The sequence below is a fragment of the Malus domestica genome, chromosome 07 (assembly GCF_042453785.1).
Source record: "Malus domestica chromosome 07, GDT2T_hap1".
NCBI classification, from domain to species: Eukaryota; Viridiplantae; Streptophyta; class Magnoliopsida; order Rosales; family Rosaceae; genus Malus; species Malus domestica.
This window is the reverse complement of record NC_091667.1, coordinates 30472911-30497256: the sequence shown is the minus strand read 5'-3', so window position 1 is coordinate 30497256 and position 24346 is coordinate 30472911. Positions and strand designations below refer to the sequence as shown.

The following is a 24346-nucleotide window of genomic DNA, read 5'->3' as shown; positions in this document are numbered from 1 at the left end:
TTTATAATGCATGAGATATCTAATGCTAGTGAAAACTGCCGAGCACTTGGACTAGAGAATGCAACTGAGAAACGCAATGACTGAAAGCATTTTTAGAGAATATTTTTTGGTTCTATAAACACTTAAAGTGATTTTTGCAAGAAACACCAGTTGTATGTTTCTTGCAGAAAATATTTCAAGTGTTTTTCCAAGATTAATTTGATTTGTTACTAAAGATTGGTTCAAAATACGTTTTCACAAAAAGTGTCTTCATCCATTTTAAAAACTGTTTTGGACGAGCTCTTAGCTTCTCAAACGAGACAACTGAAGCTGAAAAAAAGAATCATACAACATACACATTTCAAGTGTCATCTTGTTTGAAATTTCAATAAATTTTCCTATAAAAGAATGAGAAATTAGGTTTTCATCCTTTTTTTTGCTACCCCATTGATTAAAATTTTATTCCTTTTCAATTTTTTTTATCAAGGTTCTTAGGTTTTAATAAATGTCATTAATTATTTCAATAATAACATATTTTTTATTTCTAAATATATTCATTGAGTGTTAGAAATGTTATATTTGATATATTTATATTTATGGCTAAATTTTGTATCATATATTTTTATTTTTAGTTTGTACCCATTTTTAATTTGCAACCTTTTTTTTTAATTTGTACCAATTTTCTTTTCAGTTTTAATTTGTACCATATATTAATTTCTTTTTATGCCCATATTTTTAAAGTTTTATTTGTGACATCTCACATCGCCCAGGAGAGTGATCCTTAAATGTATATTCTCATCCCTACCTAGCACGAGGCCTTTTGGGAGCTCACTGGCTTCGGGTTCCGTTGGAACTCCGAAGTTAAGCGAGAAGGAGGCCAGAGCACTCCCAGGATGGGTGACCTACTGGGAAGTTGCTCGTGAGTTCCAAAAAACAAAATCGTGAGGGAATGGTAAGCCCAAAGTGAACAATATCGTGCTATGGTGATGGAGCAGTCCCGGGATGTGATGGACCCAGGCCGGGATGTGACAAATGGTATCAGAGCCAATCCTTGGCCGGAAATGTGCTGACGAGAACGTCGGGCCCCTAAGGGGGTGGATTGTGACATCCCACATCACCCATGGGGAGTGATCCTTAAATGTATATTCCCATCCCTACCTAGCACGAGGCCTTTTGGGAGCTCACTGACTTTGGATTCCGTCGGAACTCCGAAGTTAAGCGAGAAGGAGGCCAGAGCACTCCCAGGATGGGTGACCCACTGGGAAGTTGCTCGTGAGTTCCCAAAAACAAAACTGTGAGGGAATGGTAAGCCCAAAGCGAACAATATTATGCTACGGTGGTGGAATGAGCCTGGGCGGGGATGTGACATTATTTGTATTTGTACCCATATTTTTTAATTTATTTGTACCCATTTTTAATTTTGCTAAATGTACCCATGCTAATCATATGTATTTATTTTATGTTTTTAAATATATCAGTAGTTATTTTAAAAAATATGTTGATAATTATGTGGGTACATTATTTTCTTGCTATAATTTTGTGAAGAACAATATTACTCTAATATTTATTTTTAAGTATTACTCTAATATGTTGATAATTTGTGAAGAACAATATTACTCTAATATTTATTATATTTTAAAAATATTTTTGAATTTGTTTAAATTTCATAATTTGGGGGACATTAAATCATAAATGCATGAGTTAAATATCTTAAATGATGTTAAAGACCTTGATCAAAATATTTAAACAAACAAGATTTCAGTCTAACAATTAGGTTGATTAGGGACCAGAATCAAAATGACCCTAAAAAGAATTATACATGAACAAAGCTAGTATTGAACTTTTAACCAAAAAAATGAAATTCTCAATGGGTTAAACCAGTTAAATTACGATTTATTATTAATTTAGGATCCTTTCATATCCATTTTAATTAAAATTTTGTATGAAGTTGAGATTTTAACGTATTTAATATGGTTGTATTCCTCATCAAGCTAGAAACGCTCTTTTGTATGGTTCTAGAAGTCTCTGGGGTTACTGATGCCTCTCATTAAACTAAATACATTTTTACCTAAAAAAAAGGTTTAATACCCAAATAAGAAACCATAGAAATAGGAAAGATTTAGTATTGGGCTAATGGCCTTCACGTAGTGGCAGTTGGCATGCAACTTAGTAGCTCCCACGTCCGACAAGATTAGCTTGTGTCGTCAAATATGCCATATAAACCAATAACCTATAAATACCATCCCATCCAATCGCTCTTCATCCAACCCGGCTTTTCTGCTAAGCACTTTTAAAATAAGCTCCTGCAGTCCTTTCCCTAACCCCCAAGAAATGGCAAGCAGGAGCTTCATAATCTTCATCTCCTCGCTCCTCCTCATCTCCCTCTCCTTCCCATCCGCAACCGCCAGCGACTACTCCCCGGAAACCCCCGAGCAACCGGAGAAAGTGGTGGTGGAAGGCGTGGTGTACTGCCAGAGCTGTGACCGCTACGGAACATCGTCCTTGGCCGGGGCCGAGCCGATTCCTTCGGCGAAAATCAGCGTCATCTGCAAGAACCACAAGGGCCAAGTCAGCTTCTACAAGTCTTTTGTGGCGGACGTTAAAGGCTACTTCTACGCACAGCTTGAAGGGTTTAAAGTTGCACAACATCTTTTGGACCATCCACTCCATGGATGCAAGGTGAAGCTTGTTTCTTCTCCCCTGGCAAAGTGCAGTGAGCTCACCAATGTGAATTACGGGCTCTATGGCGCCCCGCTTCGTTACGAGGACAAGAGGTTGTGGGGGAGGAACTATGAGGCTGTTGTGTATGCTGCAGGGCCTCTGGCTTTCCGTCCTTCTTATTGCCCTACTACTCACTCTTGATTCGGAACACCGGGTTTTCACTGATTAATTTTCATCCTAAAGTTAACCTTTGCTACTTCTGTTTTCCATTTTTTTTCAATTTGTTTTGAAAATGTTACGGTGTCTGAAAATTTGTTTTGTTTCTTGAATAAACTGGTTTTGTACTGCAAAGTGATGGAATGACATGTTTCATTTATTTCTTTATCCGTTCTTTGTAAGATAAACTATGGGATGTGGGAAAGTTAAAGCACCTGACAGTGAGTGATTGACTTAAGATATCGTCATCGTGGCTTCCTAGATTTCCCAAGTGCCCGAAAGTTCTCATTTTTTGGAATCTGTAGAAAATAGGGGACAAAATGCATGATTGTAGGCACAAATAGATAGATCAAACTAAAATTGGAAAGTAGGATAGCACAAATCTGTTTACTTTAAGATTTCCAAAATTCAAGTACAATGGATGAATGAGGAAGTAAAGCAACACAGCTCAATACATTCCCTACAACAACAAACCCGAAAATCTGCAGCACGCACACACTTAGCAGTTGGAATTCTTCCTAGAAGTCCAGGGGCATTCCAAACATCTTATTGATCTCATCCATGGCCTCCTTTGTTGTTACAGTGGCCTCGAACAAATCTGAATCTCTTGATCTCTGCGGTAAATCAGGCATTTTCTGCTCTTGCTTCTGGTTCAAGTTATCATCAGGAAGTATAGAAAACCCACCAAAATCTTCTTTCCTATCAAGTCCTCTTTCCTGGTTTTTCACTCTCCTCTTTCTTACAAATTCCATTGGCTTCCCAAACATGTTATTGATATCATCCATGGCTTCCTTTAAGTTGATTGTAGGGTCTACCAAACCATGGTGGCAAGCATTTTCGACCTCCTCTGGCTCATCCGAAATGGTGGCCCCAACAAACCTACAAACCATTGTATCCTCCCTGAACCTCGGTTGAGATGAGCCTTCAACAGCCAAATCACCGGAACTTTCACCCGGAAAATCTTTTGGATTTGGAAACACGAATACATTTCCATGTGAAGCAGGTGAGGTAGAATCATCTGTCGGATTTCCGATGTCACTCTGATCAGGGCTATCTTTGTCGTCATTATCATCATCATCAATGAAAATGTTTAAAGGTTCTTGGTGAGACTGGTGGGTAGCAGTTCTACTCAATTCTCCCTTAATATTTTCGGATTTCCCTCCATTATCTAAGTTGTCATCAACAAATACTTGGAATCCACTGTCCACAGTATTGTTCTTCGGTTGGGATTGTCGAGATCTTCTGCTAATGGGAGCCGCCTCTATAGGCTCTCGAAACATGTCATTGATGGCGCTCATGGCCTCTTTCATGTTTATAGTAGGATCCACCAATCCATGGTGACACGCATCTTCCGCTTCAGACTTCCCAACAATGGCAGTGTCTACAAACTTCACCACAACTGTATCATCGCCGCCAAACATTTTCAGTTCCTCTGACCCTCTTCCAGAAGTCACTTGATGCTCACTTCTAGACGGAACATGTTGGGATTCTATAGGCCTGGGGCCGATCCTGCAGGCATTTTCTTTGTTCCTTTCTCCATTTGGAGGGATAGTCTTATCTGACAGAGGCCTTTTCAAGGTCCTCTTTTCCTGGCAATGCATAACAGTTTTCTAAAGTTAAAAGGAGTGCTAACAACACAAACTACAATCCCCATACACCAACAAGAAGATTAATAAACTACCTGGTTTCTGTGTCTCCTGTGTCTCTCCATCCGTTGAAGGAACTGCTCGTACGACTTCTCTAACGCTCCAATGGGCTCTGCAAGGCTGTTCGGAAGTTAATAAGATGTAATGTAGCAGCAATTCAATTTTCAGAAATGTACATACACAGAAACCCTTATAGTAGCTATTGCAATTTTAAGAGTTTGTAGTCCAATTCAAACCATTACATCAAAGAAGGCAACTGATTTACGAAAAGGCACTATATCCATGTTCAACAAACTTGGAAAAGAAAATGTGTCCAGTTTCATTGATAACGTACTTTAGCTCGATACACTAAACTTTGATACAAACAATTTTGGAAGGGGGCAATTTGAAGGCAAGACCTCTAATGCAAGGTTAAACGCTCTTAACTGCTTAAGTTACAAGTCCCCTCACTCCACTAGAGGTTGGAGCATTCAAATTACTGCCACTTATAGCCCGAATCCAGACTTGTACAATACATATGAATAGGTTGGCATCTAACCTACATATTAGCAAAACAACATATCCAAGCTAGCAAACACTAACGAATTCGGTACAAGGTTTAATTCCCCTATACGTTGATAGCACCACTAGACATTCAATGAAAACAAATGCTGAAGTCTAAACACTTACTTTTGCACTCCCAAGTGGTACATCTTCTCGGCTTCCTCAAATTTCTTGTTCTTTTCATAGTACAGAGCATATGCCTGGTAGAACAAAGAGTGCTTTGTCCCGATTTGATTCGCCTCCATTGTTCTCAACAGAGCTCTCGGATCCTCGACAAAATCCATCTACCCACAAAACAAACATCAAAAATTGGAAAAACCCAAATCGAACCCCTTACACTTCTCAACTTCAATTTTCCCAGTAACCAAACAGTATCTAAGAATCAGTAAAAATCCAAAATACCCAGAAGAAACTCTCGATCACAAAGAAAGGGGTTGGAAAGTTACCAACTTTAACCAAACTCGAATGTAGCGCAAATCATTTCGGTATCGTCGATCGGACTCGAACGTCTGCGCACACTTCTGCAAGAAGCGAGGGAGCTTCTCCTTCAGAGTGTGAGGCGGGAGTGAGTCGTTCATTTTTCGAATCCCTCTGCAACCACAATGTGAAATCGAATGGGTTAAACAGTAGAATGGTAACTGATAGCGAGGAAGAGATGGAGGTGGCGAGAGGGTACCTTAGCCATGGTAGAAGAGGGTCTTTGCCGGAGTAGGTTTTGACGTCGGAGATTAGGGAGGTGAAAAGATCATTGTTGGACATGGTGATAGTGGTGGTGGAGATGGAGGAGGAGGAGGAGGGAGGTTTTGTTTGAATTTTTGAAAAAAGGAGCCCTTGCTTGCAGGGACCCAGCAAATGGACCAGTGGAAAGCCCAGTCCTTAGTTGGTTTTGGTGGGCTTGAGGCTAGCCCTGGCACGGTTCGGTACTGGGATGGTACCAAAACCGAACCCGTAGCAAAATTTCGGTACGGTATGAATAGTTGTACCAACTTAATACCGAAACTTATAGGTTGGGTTTGGTTCGATTCTGGGCCTTTAAGGAACAAGGCCTGTTTTTCAATTTTGTTAAAAAAAAAAAAAAAAGCCCAAATCAGTTTTTGGCCTAAAATTGATTCGATACTGAACATAGAATCGAAACCGAAACCGAAATTGAACTGACTAAGCACCAAACTGAACCAATTTTGTACCGATACCAAATGAACCGGAAAAAAAACCAAACCGATTGGGTTCGGTTCGGTTCTCGGTATTTTTTGCCCAGGCCTACTTGAGGCTGAGGTCCAATTTAAATAGAGTTGGACTTTGTGAGAGACACTTTGGAACATAACAATTACTTGCTACTTGAAATTATTAATTTACGTCTTGTAATATGAGTTGACAGCTAAAGTTAATATTCCATTGACATATGACATAGTTTTAATAACTAGAAAGAGTATCGCTTACGACCGAAACAAATAATAAGGTAATGAAGCTCGACTCATATAATATACGATTGCATAGGTGGTGAGGTGGTTTACGCTATTACATTGATTCGTATTTGTTGGTCAAGTGTGTGTTAAGCTTTGTTTTTCTATTTCGAAGTTTTGTTCTAGGTAGTTTTCTTGGGAGGTTTTTTATTAGGGAACTTTAACGAAAAGCACCCGGTACTGTTCACTTTAACGAAAAATCACATTTTTACATTAAAAAGTCAATCCTGGTACTATTCACTTTACCTTTTATTTTGTCCTTATCATTAAAACTCAAAGTTTTCAAGTCATTTTCATTAGTTTTCCTTTTTTATTAAGCCCACATTACCAGTTTTTTTTTTTTTTTTCAGCTTGCCATTTTCTCTTTGAGAGTTTATGTATTTTCTTTTTGAGATGGTTTTTATAAAATATTTTATATTGCGTTTTATAATGTTCAATCATGTAACGTAATGTATCTTTTGATTAAGATGTAACTTTAGTTTCTAAAATTAATGAAAAGAGTTTAAAATTTTTGAGTTTTAACAATAATGACAAAATAAAGGATAAAGTGAATAGTATTATGATTAACTTTTTAATGTAAAAATATGATTTTTCGTTAAAATGAACAATACTGAAGCTTTTCGTTAAAGTTATCTAAAAAAAAATAATTAGAAGAATAAAACGTTAAAAAAAATTCCGACCCGCGAAAGCCCAACAGAAAGAGAGTAGGCCTCACACAATCACACCCGCTGTTGCAAGTCACTGCTGAGTGGCCTTCAAAATTCATCAGCGCCGCCGCTCGTTTTGCCCCTTTTTCCAAACCGCCGCCCTCCGTTCTCCCTAATCTCTCTCCCTATGGCAAAATCCGACTCCGAAACTCAAAACCCTAAGGACGACCGCGACGAGGAACCTCCCTCCAATGTCGACGGCACAGTCGACGGCGACCCCGAACCCGACGAAATGGATGACGAAATCGACGAAGAGGAAGACGAAGACGACGACGAGGAGCCACCTCTGCCACGAAAGCCTCTCTCTCAGGAGGCGCGGTTGCGCGCGGAGAAGTCCAAGCTAGAGAACCTGGTCCAGCGGATGTCGACCGAGCGAGTCGATCTGAGGGTCCACGACGTTCTGATCAAGGGCAACACGAAGACGAAGGAGCATTTGATCGAGGCCGAGCTGGCGGGGATTAAGAAGGCCACCACCATGCAAGAGCTGCTCGAGGCCGCCGCAATTGCAAATGCGAAGCTTCAGCAGCTTGAAATATTCGATGCGGTTCGGATCACCCTCGATTCTGGCCCGCCGGAGCTGCCTGGAACTACCAATGTTATTGTGGAGGTCGTCGAAACTAAGAGCCCGATTTCTGGCGAAATCGGTGCTTACACGAAGCCGGCGGTACGTTTTTTTGTTGCTATATGCTTCATATATTTGTATATATTGGTTTGGTTTGCTGAATTGGTGAGATTAGGGTTTAGTACGTAGAACTACTACAGACTGTTTGGTGCTGAGAAATTGGAGGAAATGGAAATCTGGATGATATTAACTAGAGAGTTGAAATTAAATTCGTCTGCGTATGCTGTACAATTACTTGCACAGATGGGCGTGAAATAGATGGCATTCGTTTTAAATTTTAAATCCCACATCGAAACCAATATACTGGTAAAACCTGTCCATATCTGCTGCTCCTAGTTTTTCCGTTCGAAGGATCATATGATATTATAATACTAGGAGGTGGGGTTAAGTGATGAATGCAAATGTGGGAGCTTAAAGCCATAATATGCTGTGTTCTCTTGTTTCGTAAATGTGAACAGATGCATAAGCATGGTACCCGATATATGACTTACAGAGTTGTGTAATGTTTTTGTAGGCTAGGTCATGGACTGCTGAAGGAACACTGAAGTTCAAAAATCTGCTCGGATATGGGGATTTGTGGGATAGTTCTTTGGCATATGGGCCCAACCAAACGTCGGAGTTAAGTGCTGGTCTGTTTTTGCCTAGGTTCAAAGGGTTTGTTACTCCAATGACGGCACGAGCATTCCTGCTTTCCCAAGATTGGCTGGAATTCTCTTCTTATAAAGAGCGCATGATGGGGCTCTCTCTTGGACTGATTTCATCAAAACACCATGATTTGGCATACAATCTGGGTTGGCGAACCCTAGCAGACCCATCACAATTGGCCTCGAGGTCAATAAGAAGGCAGCTCGGCCATGAATTACTTTCTTCAATCAAATACACATTTAAGATTGATAGGAGAAATTCACCTTTGAGGCCAACTCGAGGTTACTCATTTGTTTCGACGAGTCATATTGGTGGCATTGCACCTGATCATCGAAGCACGAGGTTTTTGCGTCAGGTTTAGTACAAATTCTCTTCTTTTTTTTGATTCTGTTGATTACTAAAGCCACTATCTGTCTGTGTTTGAATTGGCATATGCGCTGCTATTTCACTTATATTTGGGTCATGGAGTTATTTTGGTCAAATGTTCAAAGATGGAATTATAGTATCTGTATACTGTTGTTCTTGTCTCATATGTGACTATGGAAATTTTAGTTTCTTTTTAAGCCAAACTTAGGAGGGAAAAGGGAAAAAAATAATTTAACGTATATGTGTCGTTCATGTTAAATCTTTTGGTTAACACCTGCTTAAGAGATCTGTAAATGTTATTAATCATACTTTCATGTTTAGATTATTAATGATAGAATGTTTCCCAGAATTGTCATTGCATGATGAGTTATTTCTAATATTTCTTATATGGGTTTGTTCTTCTATTTCATATTCTTGAACGATGACCATGACTGCAGTCCTTTTTTTCTAGTAGGCCATCTTGGAAGAGCCCATGTTGCGGACTTAATACATTATTCAGATACAATCTGTTCATTTTCTTGTATATTACTGATACTCTTTGCTACTCATAATAGAAGCAGAACATGAAATGAAAAACAATGAGACCATTCTATTCTCTACCGTGTTTTATCTTTATATTTTGAAATTAAGAAACCCAATATTATCGTTTGCTAATTAGAGATTTCAAACTCTGACAATCTGTATTATGAAGCTTTCTTTGTCCTGTAGTAAATTTGTGTGCATTGTTATCTTGCAGCTTGATTCAAGGTAATGAAAAGTAGCAGCTTCTTAATGCCAATGGATATGTGGCCTTTTGCTTTAAGTCAGATCATTTATATTTAAGGCTAAATGTGGATAATGTAAAGAACCAATTTAAAGATTGATTTTTACCCCCTTTCTACTTATTCTCTTGACCTATTAGTTATTATGCTTATTAACTTTCTTCTCTTACTGTATGCTACAGGAGTTCGATCTTCGTTATGCGGTTCCATTAGGATTTTATCATGCTGCACTTAATTTTGGGATCTCCGCAGGAGTTATTTTTCCATGGGGGAGTGGATTCTTGAACAAGCCCTCATCCCTTCCAGAGCGGTTCTTCCTGGGTGGTGATTTCTCTCCAGTTTGCACTGTTGGGGGCCCTACAACAGTGTGGGGATTCAAGACAAGGGGACTAGGCCCAACTGAACCAAGAAGGCATGTCGGAGATAATTCTAATGAGGAGAATTCAGAATCCCCTGGAAGAGATTCTGTTGGAGGAGATCTTGCTGTTTCTGCATTTGCAGACATTTCATTTGACCTTCCACTTCGCTGGTTAAAACAACATGGAGTGCATGGTCATATTTTCGCAGGTGCAGGGAATCTGGCGAAATTGACGGAGAACGAATTCCGAAACTTTTCTGCCCCGAAGTTCCTTCAGTCATTTCGAAGTTCTGTGGGAGCAGGGATTGTTGTCCCTACCAAGTTCTTCCGCCTAGAGGTTAGCTATTTAATCTGATTTTGATGTAAAATTTTGAGATAGGAAATTCATGGTACATATACTTCTTGCATCCATGATTTGTATTGTATGAGATAGATTGGATGAAGTAATGGGCATAAGGATCCTCTTTCTTCAAAAGGGGTTTTTCTTTCATGGTCTTATCTGCTTTTATACTGGGTGTCTGGGAAAACAATCTAATTTTATTACATGGTGATTACGATTCAGGAATGCTTCTGAAATCTTTGGAAAATGGTTATGATTAAATGGATCTTGTAAACAATCTGTTCTTGTTCGAGTCTCATCAGTTAAACTCCTCTGAAGGGGATACATGTGATGCATGCCTGTTTTCATTTGTGTTTGTGTGTTGTTTTGCCCGAGTTCATGTATTTGTTTGGTTCCTAGTTTTTATTTGGTTGTCTGGTTAGCAAGATCCCTATTGTCTCAGGGTTTAACAAGCTCGTTTTTTGTTGTCAGTGCAACTACTACTATATACTGAAGCAATTTGAGCATGACCGTGGGAAGACTGGCTTTCGCTTCAGCATCTCTGCTCCGTCATAGAATCTGGGAATTTTTTTTTCCTTGTGCTATTTGATGTCCGGCTAAACTTGAGGTCAGGTATCTGAGTTCTTTTTACCTTTTGGATTGACAGCCCTGCCTATTTTCTTAGAATCTTAGTTCAGACAGAATTACAAGTTTTCCGTTTTGTACTTTCAACTTTAGACTAAGATTTGAGGAAGCATGGTGCTTTGATGATGCACATAAGAAGAAAAATAACATGAGATTTCCGGTGCTGGAACATATAAACACGGCGATTAAAACTGTTGAGAAAATCCTGAAATTGTCTATTATTTCCAATGAATATTTTCATACTCATTTATTTCCCTCCGTATGTTAATCATATCTTCTTGCCCAAGTAAGTTGAATATAAATCTGCAATTGACCATTTAGGTCTTCTGTTGCTTGTCACGATCTACGGAAACAATTTAGGACCAAAATTATGTTTCATTGCTGCGAAACCCTTTGGCCGGAGATTGAGCAACTCTCTCCTTTTGTTTTTCTTTTATAGGGGAATCAAACTCAGAAATGCTCTACAATCCCCTTGCAACTTTCTCTTTTAGTTGATGTCATTTTATATGTGCATGTGGCAATTTTGTCTACACCCTTTCGGAAATTCCTCCGTCCGGATGATCTTGCAGTTGTGTTTTTTGCTTTTTGGTTTGCTTAGGGTTTCCAGGTCATTTAGATGGAGAATATAATTAGAGTCTCACAACTTATCAAAGTGTGTAATTATGATCATTTTTGTCAACCATGTCAAAAAATTTGTCAAAACAAGTTATGTTGGAATGACCATTGCTACAATTGAGTTAAAGTTAAGGGACAATTTCTCCAGTTGAATTAAAGTTGAGGGACCAATGATAATGGATTTTTAGTTCATGGACCATAGCTGCACGTTTTGATGAGTTGAGGGATCAATGGTAATGAATTTTTAGTTGAAGGACCATTGCTCCAATTGAGTTAAAATTGAGAAACCATAGCTACAATTTACTCTAAAAAGAATCGGGTAGGATCAGGAATTTGCCCTCCTCGACATTTGGTCTCACACCTAATGACAAAGAAAACAGCCAATAAGAACACAAAACAGAAAAAGTCCGAGGTGGGATTGCTTCTCTAGAAGGCACTTATGAATATAAATGCCCCCAGTAAAATTGTTCCTTCGTGGAATCTGATATTTTTCTTTTTTAATAGTTTTATTCCGGATTGAATGCGACTGCTCCGTCGTAGCGTGGTAGTCTCATTTGGAAAAATGGACATGTATATATGCTACTATATGTTGGGTGCTCAGTAGGAAAATTTGAGCGGTGTATTTGTCCTGGTGGATACGAATATTTATTTTTTCTCCTCTTAATGTGGCTCAAAACGGTAATCTTGCTTATGATAAAAATAAATTGAGTTATAAACTCTTTGGAATGTTACTCCACATTTCTATCAAAGGATACATAATGTATTACCCAGTGGCGAAGTCAGAATTTTATAACAATGGGGTCGTAATTTCGGCAAAAATAATTTCATTGGATTGTATCGTCAAGCTCCTAGTGGGTACTTGGCGAGTAAGCTGCATTGTGTCGATTTCTGTCGACTGAGGCATTTTATGGAACACTTGTTGCGGGCAATAGGGTCCCACACAGGAAATAGTAGAAGAAAGAAGAAAAGCTACAAATAACGATACATAGTGTTTCACAAAAGAAGTAGCTAATCGTAATTTAGTGTTTTGACTTGTTTTTTCAGTTTGTCGTAGTTATGTGTCATATACTGATATTATATAAATATACATTGGAATTATGAGACTATTGAAGTCATGAGCAGCCAATGACTCCATGTTAGCTTCGCTGCTGACGATGGGTAACATATTGCCTTTGTGAGCCTCACAAATTGGCAGAAATGAAGGGGAGATTAAATATTATACCTTGAGATTAATTAAAATATCATTAGGTTTGAAGTTATTCCTTTTGATGCATGCATGCGTTTTATTTACAAAATATACTCAACATGCTCATAATTAATTGGTTAAAGAATATGTGGTATACATAGCCCTCTGACCTTGGTGAGTATTGACACACACACACATATGCATATACATATATATATATATTTGGGGGATGGTAGTGTGGCATATATAATTCGAAGTAATAATAATTAAGGTTTTATACGACCAATAGAAATACTAAATAAGGTGCTTAAAATATAATTAGTTTAGTCCTCCTAACATGCACAATGTTAATGATAAACACTTGATAATTAACTAACTATTACCTATATAAAAGACAAAGAGAAATGCTAATTAATGAGACTCTTAAAAAGTGGGGCTCTCTATGAACTCTCTTCTATATCATGTTTTTAGCACAATGTTTTATTATGTTAACACGTGAATTAACGTTAAACTGTGAGGTAATAGAGAGTCTATGGAGAATCCAACTTTGAGAGTCTCATTAGCATTTGTCAAAGAAAATGGTCTTTAATAGAGGTGGATTCAACCATTGTACGTGGAACTCATCAATAAAAAAGAGTGTCAGCAATTAGGTTAATTTTTGTACCACTCTTTATTTTAAACAAGTTAGTTAGAACATTATACTCATTTATGCGTCAAATTTTATCTCTCTCCATAATTTAATTAAACTTAAGACAAATTATCTTATCGTTTATTAAAAATAAATAAATAAATTGCGAGAGTCTCTGTTGTATATTTTTTTCTTCCAATTTTGTTTTTGAAATTTGAAAGCCATCGATTGAACGTAGAATCATTGTCACCGCAGTAAATATAATGACAATGGTGATAGTTACTCTCATATGTTGTTTATTATGACACACACATATATGTGTGTGTGTGTGTATATTATATGCATTGCATGGCATGGCATTCGCAATGGCAATATAAATAATACATGCATGATGATTCATAGATGATTGCTTATTAATAAATTAGGTATACCGGAAAAAGACAGACATCCTCATCTTCAAGCAAATCGATCCGCATAAACAGGATCACGAGTTTTCATGCAAGAAAAATAAATCAACAATTGCAATAACTAAATTGAAAAAGAAAAAAAGAAGAAGAAAACCGATGGGAGTTGACTTATAATTCATCATATAGAGTTGGTGTTGGGTGCTGTCGAATCTTTCAGACAAATCTCTCCTCCTCTGTATTTTAATAGTTTTCACAGGCGAAACCAGAACCCTCAACCTCAATGGTAACTGGTAAATGTCAGGTGCAGAAAAAAAAAATAAAGATATATAATTTTGCTTTCGAAATCATCATAATAATATTTTTAATATAAATCTTCTTGTTCAAAACTTTATATTTGTGTATGTATAGTTTGTGACGATGGTGTGATATTACTTCATCTGTCTTTCAATATGTATAAGGATAATACTTCCTTCGTTCTTAGTATGAAGGAAATTCATCATTTTCCTTAACGTTATATATCATTTTATCTCATAAATGTCATATTAAGAACTGTTCATTCTTTTTATTGTATATGTACGTTGAGAATTAATGAATTTCACATATTTTGATGAAAAGAGGGACTTGCATGTGATTATAAGCCACTACTTACATTGCCAATTTGTTTTATAGTGAAACCTCAACTTCTTCATGGTAACCAAACAGCCACACGCGTCTAATACCATGAAGAAAGTTGAGGTTCCAACATAAAACCAATTGGCAATATGAGTTGTAGCCCAACTTACTTATAATCCTATGCAAGGTCCATCATCTCATCAATGTGTGATTCATTCTCAAGACGCTCTCTCACGTGTGATGAATTTTCAAGCCTAACACCTGGAGCGTGTGTGGCTATTTGGCTTCACACGTGGGACAACCTGCTCTGATACCATGAAGAAAGTTAGGATTCCACCATAAAACTAATTGACAATATGAGTAGTCTAACCTTTTATAAGCTTAGGCAAGATCTCTCAAGATGTGGGATTCATTCTCAACAATGTAAAATCATTTTTATAAAAATTTATTCGATTTAGTAATCTATATGAATAAAAAATTGACGATTTATTGTGAAAATGCTATGATAATTGTCAATTTATTTGACACATATAAATGACTAAATGTCTCTAAATAGATTGAGTTTTTCTAGAATCTTTAAAGGTTGAGAAAGAGATTAAACCACTTCAAATATGGCATTTGTATAACAAAATGATGCCGTTAGAAGAAAGTATCATATATCCAGGTCGTGATTAAGTACCATTTCTTACTTTTCCTCGTCTTTAATTCTTTTAAAGTAAACGACTGTGATGGTGGATGAACTTTTTGAAGAGGCATAACTAGCATTTCTTTGACGGCTGTGATTTCTCTCAGGATGCCTGTGATGAGCGAAGGACTTTAGTCTTTAGTGGTTACATATTTTCATGATGATGATGATGATATATATATATATATATATATCGTGCAGATTCAGCATTATATAAGCTTTGCATTAATGAGGGTTACAAGTTACACGAGGCTAGAATATTTGGTTTAAGCTCAAATATTTAAGGTCAATATTGCTCGCGCATGCCGGCCTTATATATAACGGTGTTCCTTTTTTTTTCTTTTTTTTGAACATAATATATAATGGTGTTCTTAAAAGGTTCTGAAAGTTCTAAATTTATAACTAAATTCCTAATTATAATCGATGGTACTTTCATCCTCTCTTTGCAAAATAACGTATCTTTTACCATATAATTTTATAATAAATTTTTTATTTTTATTTTTATTTTGAAAATTATTTCTATAAAAAATTTCGAATCTAATAAAAATTTAATTTTTATTTTAAGATCGTTTATACATTCAAATGTATAAAACAAATCGATGGTGTAAGTACCAAATATTATGTTCATGAAGAATCATCCATGCATTTATATAATTTATACGTTGAGGATATGTTGTTCATAAATTGTGGAATATGTACATGCTCTCCATAAGAAGATGCAAGTATTTTCTATAATTAATTAAGAATGATTCGTTTAATAATTTAAAATCCTAATAATAATAATTTTAGTTCGTTGGATGCCAGTAATGCATGAATTCCAAATTCTAGAGCATTCCCAAATGATTGTTTAATTACTTGGAACTGATCTTTCAGTGAGGACAAATATATACCCATGATTCATTGGCAAAATGACAGTGGCGTTTTTCTAATATTAATATAAATTTGCTAATCTGGTGACTAGTGAGCATATGAAAGGGCTAGCTAGCAGGATTTTATATTTTTTGTTTTGATGATTCACTATTCTACTAAGTTACGAGAAAAGAGATTCAAACTTGAACGCAAGAAAGTCGAAATAGTATTAAGCGCAAACTGGTTTATCCAACATTTCTGCAACAGGATTTAAATTAATGACCAAACCTAAGGCAGGCGATTCCATGATTGCCAACTCATATGTATGTGTGTGTATAACAGTATATATATTTGTGTCTGTGTTAAATGTTAATGCATGTAAATGAGGTAGGGGTATCCTTTCTTCCAAACACAAGTCACGAGCAGACGACCTAAACATCTTTTTTTATAAAGCTACGTACAACCACAGGATTCTCATTGCTTCACAGGTCGCGTGCAAATCACTGTTTCTTTTCAACTCAAAGTTGACTACTAGTTTCCCATGTGGTATATGTTTAGCTCTTAATCGACATGACAACGTTACAAACAGGAAACAGTAACAGTAATCTGAATCTAAAATGTTAAAATTGATCCCTTAATTGCCAAAGAAAAAAAAGATGCTAATCATATAATTTGTACCACAAATTAAACTAACGGAGGAAGATGAACTATTACTTATAGCAAAAATCTACAAATGTTATTATTTATTAACAACAAAAAAATGTATATCGTATGATTAGTATAAAGCATAAAGCACACAGTAACTAGATTTGGAAATGACAAATTTATGTAATCTATATATTATATACAGTATATAAAGGAAATCCCAGCACTCTCTTTCCTTTTTTTTTTTTGGTATAGTTTCGTGCATATATGTGTGTGTGTGTGTAGAGAAATGTTATATTAAATAATTTGATGTATCCATGTATCATATGTGTGTGTGTGTGTGTAGAGAAATGTTATATTAACACCTGAAAAAAAATCATTATTCACCCTTTTTTTGTACATTTTTTCTCTTATATTTTTATATATTTAAAGTGCAAGATGAGTATCTTGGACCTACTCCAACCCTTGTAGTAAAACTCAAATTTGAAATTCTAAACTTACTCCAACCCTTGGGGCAAATATTAGTTAAAACTCAAAACTCATTTTTGGGCCAAATTTAGCCCAGGATTCTCCCTAGGATTAGTGGAGCTGACCCACCATATATGTATGTTTTTTTAGTTTTATATTTATAAATCCATTTAATCCAACGATTAAGATCTAATTTGATGAAATCCAACAGTAAAAAAAAATATCTAACGGTCCAAATTGAAATCCAACGGATAAAGTAATTAAAAAAAATTATTTTATGTGTTTCATATTTTTTTCATAGTATTTTACGAGTTTCATGGTGTCAGTTAGTGATTTTTCAAGATTTGTCAGAACCTAAATATTTTTAGGTTAAAGTGTTCATAAAATAAAATTAGGATAGTCTACATAATTTTTTTTCTTTTAAAAAAGTTAATTTAAGAAAAAAATTAGCCTAAATTCATTCTTTTATAATCTATGGCTAAAATTTTAACCTAGAAGGGTTGGAGCAAAAAATTTATTTCTGAATTAAAACCTAAATTTTCTGGTCTAAAAACTTTAAATTTTAAGATGGTCTTAGAGTATCAATAGCAACTCTCTTGTATCTTATATATACATACCGAAAGCTTGGACAAAATTTGCATTACATATGCAAGGTCATATAATATTGTATATTGTATATAGAGAGAAGAAGAGTGAGAAACAGACGTTTAAATACTTAATATCATGGGACACTTTGGATGCGGTCTCTGACATTAATGTAAGTTACTATATTTTTTTAATTAAAAATGAAAAATTGAAATTTGTATTTGTTTATATTAATGAGATTTTAAATATAACCCATAATTTGTGAGATTAAAAATAATAAAATATAATTATACTCTCTATTATATTGTGTGTGTGTGTATGTAAATATGGGTACATTCATCAAAATTAACAAAAAAAATTATTGTACCAAAACATGCTTACATTCTTCAAAACATAGAAAAAAAAGAAAATATTAGGCTTAATAACATTAGTAAATTTTTTTGATTAAACTTGATATAAATACATTCGCAAATCAACGAAAAGGAATGTACCCATATAAGTTTAAAAATGAATTAAAAATTTTTGAATGGATTTTATATTAAAAAATTGGGTACATTTTATATTGAAAAAATGGTACAGTTTACTTATAACAAATTGGTATATTTAAAAATAGGTACATTTAAGATTAAAAAAATTGAAAATTATATGAATGGGTACATTTAAGATTAAAAAATTGAGAATATTTTTATAAAAAAACTAATGGGTACAAACTTATTCTAATTTATTTTATTTTGGAAATGTTTAATTGAAAATTAATTAGGAGTTTAATAGAGGTGTGATTATTAAAATCCTACATCAATTACTAATTTTTATTTTTAAAATATGTAATAAACATGTAAATTCATTATCATATTAATGTTAGGGACTCCAATCAAAATTTAAAAACTAATAAGGTTTCAGTCAATAAACATTAGAGACCGGATACTAATTTTTCCTAATACCATATATGTGTCATTGCTAGCAAGGATATATATAAAATTCCACTCTCCAATTTCTCCATTCCTGCAAGTGTTAGCTAGCTCATCAACTGCCTATAGCTAGCTTGTATGCAAAGAATGGATCTCCCCAAACATCAAGGATCACTTAGTGGCTAAAGAGAAATATGATGATCTCAAGATCTTTCCTTAACTTGCCCATCAATACCATATTATTGGGAAGCAAAACATAAAAGAGATTAGGGATGAAGAGTGAAAGCACCAGTATTGAAGAAGTTTCTAAATCAAGCCCTTCTACCAGCAAGAAGGAATACGATCACGAAGACGATGAGGGTGAAGAGGATGAGGTGGATGAAGAAGGCCTTCAGCTGAGGAATAACGGTGGCAGCTCAAGCAATAGCACCATTGAAGAGAATCATGAAAAGAAGGGAGCTTCTGGATCTGTAAGGCAGTATGTTCGTTCCAAGACATCGCGGCTTCGATGGACACCTGATCTCCATCTTTGCTTTATTCGTGCAGTTGAAAGATTAGGTGGACAAGAAAGTAAGTGTAGTACATATAAATCAAAGCTAGGTTTTTGTGATTAAGTTATGAGATTAGCCTAGCTTCCCCGTCAATTCCTATTTCCTAATTAATTGAGTACTAATAATTGTGATTTAATGGTGCAGGAGCAACTCCTAAGTTGGTTCTTCAATTGATGAATGTCAAGGGTCTTAGCATAGCTCATGTCAAGAGCCATCTTCAAGTAATTGATTTGCTCCAGATCGATTTCATCATCCATATATATTTTCTCTACTAATTGTACTGTCTATAAGATTCAAAACTATGATTAAATATAAATTAAAGGTTCATATCTGATTAATATTGTTCTATATTTTCTGGTTTTGATTTTAATCATCAGATGTATAGGAGCAAGAAGACGGAAGACCACAATCAAGGTGAACAAATTAACAAATTGCACACAGGCTCACATACTCCTACAATATTAGTACAAAAATTAGGGTTTACATATTTACAATCTTGATCTTGCTTTCTTCTTATATGACAGTTGTGACGGATCAAGCAGGATTTTTCATGGAAGGTGGAGATAACCAACTTTACAACCTTACTCAACTCTCCATGCTACAAAGCTTCAACCGATGGCCTTCTTCCAGATTAAGGTATGAAATACTTCTCTTAATTTTACTGTCTATTTTGATCAATTTATAAATAAAGTGTTTTTTTTGTTTTTCATTTTTCATTGAATCCTATTCGTAACCATTTCAATCTTTTTTTTTTTTTTGAGTATTAGATATGGTGCTAATGATCATTCCTCGTGGCGAGGCCGCCACCACCAGATTTACAGTCCTTACAGTTCAAGTAGGACTACTGCACTACTTGATCATAATACCAGAAATATTGGACTTTATGGTTCAGTTGCTGAAAGAATACTTGGAAGCAACAATACCAACATTATGAGTACTTCAGCAAATCAGTTATATACAAATCTTCCATCTCCTAGCCATGGACAAAGGAATCAAATTCCTTGGGACGAGTTGTGTCAAACCATGATCCACAGGCCATGCCAAGATCATCATAGTTGGACCGCAGTGATTCGAGACCATCAAGGGCAAAACATGCTGAAAAGGAAGGGTTTGGACACAGACAACTGTGACTTAGATTTAAATCTGTCACTAAAAGTTCCACCAAAACATGATCATGGATTCGGAAAGGGTTTACAGTGTGGTGATGATAATCATCAAAAACTACTCATGGGTTGTAGTTTATCTCTCACTTTGTCTTCGTCGTCGTCCTCGAAGCTTGGCGTCAAGAAACTAGAGGGTACTGGTTACGGTGACGGCAAGCACGGGAAGAACATGGCAAGTACTCTGGACCTCACTTTATGAATGAGACAAATGTTATTCTAAGTGAGATCTTGAGGTACTTTCCAAAACTAAATTTGACAAAATTCATGAAATTGAACTTAACCATTGTCATATTCTACCGTCACAAAAAGGTAATGATCGCCACTATTTGTTCAGTTGTTCGGTCATTTGCTTTTGTTTTATGTATTGTCTTGTATCGATCCATGATATATAGATAGCATTATTATCAAAGATTCAAACATTGCTGAATAACGAGGTGTAAAACAGACGAATGTGTTTTTTGGCATTACCAAATATGCACAGTTTCGTGGTCATATATGTACATTGTTTTGTGAGTTTTTAGGTTCCTATTTCTAGGTATTATTTGTTTTATTAGTTTTAAGTCAATAAAAAAACAAAATCTTGGTGCTTGATTAAGAACAATATTTCTTGGAAATCGAAAATATTATCAACTTTTATATGTTATCTCTGAAACCATGTTTCTGCAAATAATATTAACGTTTTCCTTACGAAATGTCATTTTAGGTCACATGAATTATATCTTTCGTAAGTTTAGCCAAAGCACAAAAAGGAAATACAATTTGTCTCCTGTTTTGTAGACTATAGTTTAGCCCTTTGATGTCAAATTGATTGAGATTCTCAACATGTATGAGTACGCATTAAACTACATAAATTCTTATAGGATACTCATGTCCACACACTCCTCTCAATTTTCGACAGTCAAATCAAATAAATTGTAAAAGATAGAAATATATGTGTGAATAACACTATCCTTCTTATATATATGCTTCTTCTTTTCGTAAATATGTTCCTGATCTATGCATGTATTAATTTCTGTAGACTTCTCATGCTATCATTTATGTTGCATCTTGAATAAAGTGCTTAATTTCCAATATTTGTTTTCGCCGTTTGTTTGATTACATGTTTTTTTTATTTTTTTTTATACAACGATACGAATTTTTTATACAAGGTCGAGGATTGAGCAAGATTATTTTTTAAACACAATCCGTTGCGATTACACGCTTCAAAAGTAACCAAGGATTATTTTCCCAAAAAAATAAAAGCTAACCAATGTTATATATTTTAAAACATGAAGGAAAAAGGATTCTTGGATCTAACTGATTAATTAAGAATATATCTATGCATATATCCTGAAAAAATTAAGAGATTAAGAGATTGATCAATCCATCTAATTGATCAAGCAGTAAGGATCGGTAAGACCGTCCTCGCAGATATGTCAGCAAGAACTTTGTATGCTGCTTGGGAAGGATGCATGGAATCCCAGAACAAAAATTTAGAAGGGTCTGGACACGTCAGCGAAAGCTCCCCGCACAGTGGGCCCAACTCCACCATCCCTGTACCACAGCATCCTTTATGCGTTTGCACAAACCCTACACATCAAGATTTACAACAAAATAAACAATTTAATTACAAAATTAAGCACAGAAAAACCCTAGAAGACATTTATATACATATGATTGCATGCATGATGCATGAGACATGTCCAAATGCTTAAGATATCTTGTTTGGAAGTGTTTATTTATTTATTTTGAACAAACAATATTATCTACACTATGAAGGTGGGCTTAACCTCACAATACACTATCAATAATGTGATTTGAATTCGCTTTTGGCGGTTATCAAACCTAAGATCTCTTACTTACAAATGAATAGAAATACCACTAGACCGTAGTACTAAGTGACTGTTTGGAAGTACTTTTAAAATGATTGAAAACACTTTTAAAGAAAATTTTGGTTCCAAAAGTACTTAAGTGCTCTTGAAATGAGCACATAAAGCACTTTGTGCTTCTTTCAGTAAAGACTTGTTTTTACTAAATATTAGTTCTAAAAACATTTTCACCAAAAAAACGTTTTCTGTCATTTCAAAAGTATTTACAAACAAGCCTAAACACTAGCAAAAATATCAACTATATATTAGATACTGTAAATTGGTATTGGGTATGATAAGGGGCATAACAATATCCGAAATTTTTACCTACCATATTTAGATGGGTTGTTGAACATGTCCAAGATGGGAATGTAGGAGTCGAAATAGGCGAGCCTGGATCCGGGAAGGGAGGCTTGCAACCTAGGAATGAGGCCTAGGAGCTTGGTGTTGTAAGCCTGACAGTCCGTGTTTTGCTGTTCTACGCACACACGCCGAAGCCCGTTAAAGATGCTGCTAATTGTCAGCTGCATTGGCAGACATCCGATTGGTGGAAGACCTGCCACCTGGAATCTCCTCGCTCCCCTTTGGTACAGGTTCTGCCATATCACAAACAACATTATAAGCATTGCATGTCGACGTAGCGTTACAAATTTATCTAAATTATACGCCATAACATCTACACGGGTACAAGATGACCTCTTAATTGTGTCTTGATCGAAGGCTCTTAGTAATAACAATCAATTGATATAAATTGATCTTAATTACCATCATTTAAGTCTAATTAAATTTAGATTTTTGTGAGGGAAAGAACGTGCATGAACACTTTGGTGTTGGCGTGATGGAGTCATCTAAGCCTTCAGAATCAACTCATTCAGAAAGTGTTGCATGAAGAAAGTTCCAATAGGCTAAATAAACTCTAGAGTTTATAAAGATTCCTAAACTGGAATACATAACAACCTAAAACCTCAAACAACAAATCATGCAGGCACACAAAACATTTGAATCATAGACTCAATTAACCAACATAATCATGCATGGCAAAAATTACAGCAAAAAACCCTAGAATTTGATCGTAACACCACCAGATGATGTTACTAATTCACCACATAATTTGATCGAGAGCTATTTAATTATATACCTGAATGAAAGACCCGAGTCCGCGGAGAAGAAAATCCTGGTATCCTGAAGGTGAAAACTCGATTTTCCTCGCAGTAACAGGTAGATCGAAGAGGTTAAACACCATGTCATTAGTACCAACACTAATCACAAACACAGCGTTGTTTACAATCTCACTACTATTCTTCTCCCCAACAGTTCTCCTCATCCTCCCCAACGCTTCATCAAATTCCTCCAACTGCCTCCCCAAACTCGTGGCTTTTGACACGGCCAAAGTCAGATCATCCAGCCCGCTACCGCCTGATGCGAAACTGACACCCGTTAGCAATTCACGGTCGGTCAGTCTCAGATCGCGGTAAGCAGGTAACAAGTCCTTGAGGCCAAGTCTGGAGACCATGAAGTCCGTTGATAGTTTTCCATTGGTAAACCTTCCGGACGGGACATGGTTTGGCAAGTCCCGGCCGTATGGAGGGTGGTCACTTCTGAAAAGGGTGAATGGCAGGCGGTTATTGTTGCCCGAATCCACGGTTGAATCACCGAAGGCAAAAACAGCGGATACAGGCGGAGATGCGGTGGATGGGATTGGTAGAGATAGAAAGGAGGCCAAAGAGAATAAGAGTACAAAGAGGACGGTGGTTTTTTGCTCCATGATTAAAGTGTTTAATTTCTTGGAGAAAAGAAGACGCAATTTATTAAGAAAACTACGTGTTAAACTATATAGAGTTTGAGACGATTGAGTTTAAATTTCATTAGATTATAGTTAACCTTAATTAGTTAGGAGTGTGAAAGTAGCTGGCAAATCCTATACATAATAATACATGCAATAATTAGAATTTTTACAAAAAAGGAAAACTGCATGCACTATAATTCCATACCAAACCAAATCCTAATTACCGGCCGTCGGATTAGTCCATAGTGTAAAGAATAAAAAAATTTGGGAAAATTAGAATCTCCTACGGTTTTTTTATATCATTTAGATTAAACATATGTGCCTTTTTAAAATTTGATTAAAATGCTTTGATCAATAGTCACCTCAAGCTAAATTACATATCATTATTATATTTTTTTTTAAATTAAAATAAATTTTTTGATTTATCCTTTTATCTGCATAATGCAATTTTCTTTATTTAGTGCAGATATTAGTAATTAAACT

The 24346-nt window shown here is 35.7% G+C and overlaps 5 protein-coding genes across 5 annotated transcripts; 3 read left to right on the top strand and 2 right to left on the bottom strand.

Moving 5' to 3' along the window:
• The first annotated feature begins 2310 nt into the window (after positions 1-2310).
• On the top strand, positions 2311-2841 carry LOC103432858 (non-classical arabinogalactan protein 30). The gene has a single exon (XM_008371064.4). The coding sequence runs from the start codon at positions 2311-2313 to the stop codon at positions 2839-2841; it is 531 nt and encodes a 176-aa protein (XP_008369286.1).
• Positions 2842-3229: 388 nt separating this feature from the next.
• LOC103432857 (uncharacterized) lies at positions 3230-5878 on the bottom strand. Its single transcript, XM_008371063.4, has 5 exons — positions 5722-5878; positions 5492-5636; positions 5172-5329; positions 4538-4622; positions 3230-4445 (listed from the first exon to the last, which is right to left on the bottom strand). Exons 1-5 carry the CDS (start codon positions 5802-5804, stop codon positions 3375-3377), a joined length of 1542 nt encoding a protein of 513 aa, XP_008369285.1. The 5' UTR covers positions 5805-5878; the 3' UTR covers positions 3230-3374.
• A 1280-nt stretch (positions 5879-7158) lies between these two features.
• On the top strand, positions 7159-11182 carry LOC103432855 (uncharacterized). The gene is made up of 4 exons (XM_008371062.4): positions 7159-7876; positions 8349-8834; positions 9789-10301; positions 10776-11182. The coding sequence occupies exons 1-4, from the start codon at positions 7340-7342 to the stop codon at positions 10857-10859; spliced, it is 1620 nt and encodes a 539-aa protein (XP_008369284.2). The 5' UTR covers positions 7159-7339; the 3' UTR covers positions 10860-11182.
• A 7412-nt stretch (positions 11183-18594) lies between these two features.
• On the top strand, positions 18595-20743 carry LOC103432854 (uncharacterized). The gene is made up of 5 exons (XM_008371061.4): positions 18595-19086; positions 19212-19288; positions 19445-19481; positions 19592-19703; positions 19835-20743. Exons 1-5 carry the CDS (start codon positions 18789-18791, stop codon positions 20427-20429), a joined length of 1119 nt encoding a protein of 372 aa, XP_008369283.1. The 5' UTR covers positions 18595-18788; the 3' UTR covers positions 20430-20743.
• Positions 20744-21423: 680 nt separating this feature from the next.
• Positions 21424-23922, bottom strand: LOC103432853 (GDSL esterase/lipase At2g40250-like). Its single transcript, XM_008371060.3, has 3 exons — positions 23216-23922; positions 22409-22673; positions 21424-21799 (listed from the first exon to the last, which is right to left on the bottom strand). Exons 1-3 carry the CDS (start codon positions 23840-23842, stop codon positions 21606-21608), a joined length of 1086 nt encoding a protein of 361 aa, XP_008369282.1. The 5' UTR covers positions 23843-23922; the 3' UTR covers positions 21424-21605.
• Between the last annotated feature and the right edge of the window lie 424 nt (positions 23923-24346).

What these genes read in the sequence shown, in the direction of transcription:
- LOC103432858 (XM_008371064.4), top strand. Translation starts at nt 2,311, where the DNA reads ATGGCAAGCAGGAGCTTCATAATCTTCATCTCCTCGCTCCTCCTCATC.
- LOC103432855 (XM_008371062.4), top strand. Translation starts at nt 7,340, where the DNA reads ATGGCAAAATCCGACTCCGAAACTCAAAACCCTAAGGACGACCGCGAC. An exon ending in GTGCTTACACGAAGCCGGCG is followed by an intron (nt 7,877 to 8,348) that starts GTACGTTTTTTT and finishes ATGTTTTTGTAG; the next exon opens with GCTAGGTCATGGACTGCTGA. An exon ending in GCACGAGGTTTTTGCGTCAG is followed by an intron (nt 8,835 to 9,788) that starts GTTTAGTACAAA and finishes TGTATGCTACAG; the next exon opens with GAGTTCGATCTTCGTTATGC.
- LOC103432854 (XM_008371061.4), top strand. Translation starts at nt 18,789, where the DNA reads ATGAAGAGTGAAAGCACCAGTATTGAAGAAGTTTCTAAATCAAGCCCT. An exon ending in ATGTCAAGAGCCATCTTCAA is followed by an intron (nt 19,289 to 19,444) that starts GTAATTGATTTG and finishes TTTAATCATCAG; the next exon opens with ATGTATAGGAGCAAGAAGAC. An exon ending in TGGCCTTCTTCCAGATTAAG is followed by an intron (nt 19,704 to 19,834) that starts GTATGAAATACT and finishes TTTGAGTATTAG; the next exon opens with ATATGGTGCTAATGATCATT.
- LOC103432853 (XM_008371060.3), bottom strand. Translation starts at nt 23,842, where the DNA reads ATGGAGCAAAAAACCACCGTCCTCTTTGTACTCTTATTCTCTTTGGCC. An exon ending in GACTCGGGTCTTTCATTCAG is followed by an intron (nt 22,674 to 23,215) that starts GTATATAATTAA and finishes GTGATATGGCAG; the next exon opens with AACCTGTACCAAAGGGGAGC. An exon ending in CAACAACCCATCTAAATATG is followed by an intron (nt 21,800 to 22,408) that starts GTAGGTAAAAAT and finishes CTTGATGTGTAG; the next exon opens with GGTTTGTGCAAACGCATAAA.
- LOC103432857 (XM_008371063.4), bottom strand. Translation starts at nt 5,804, where the DNA reads ATGTCCAACAATGATCTTTTCACCTCCCTAATCTCCGACGTCAAAACC. An exon ending in CCTCTTCTACCATGGCTAAG is followed by an intron (nt 5,637 to 5,721) that starts GTACCCTCTCGC and finishes TTGTGGTTGCAG; the next exon opens with AGGGATTCGAAAAATGAACG. An exon ending in TTCGAGTTTGGTTAAAGTTG is followed by an intron (nt 5,330 to 5,491) that starts GTAACTTTCCAA and finishes TTTTGTGGGTAG; the next exon opens with ATGGATTTTGTCGAGGATCC.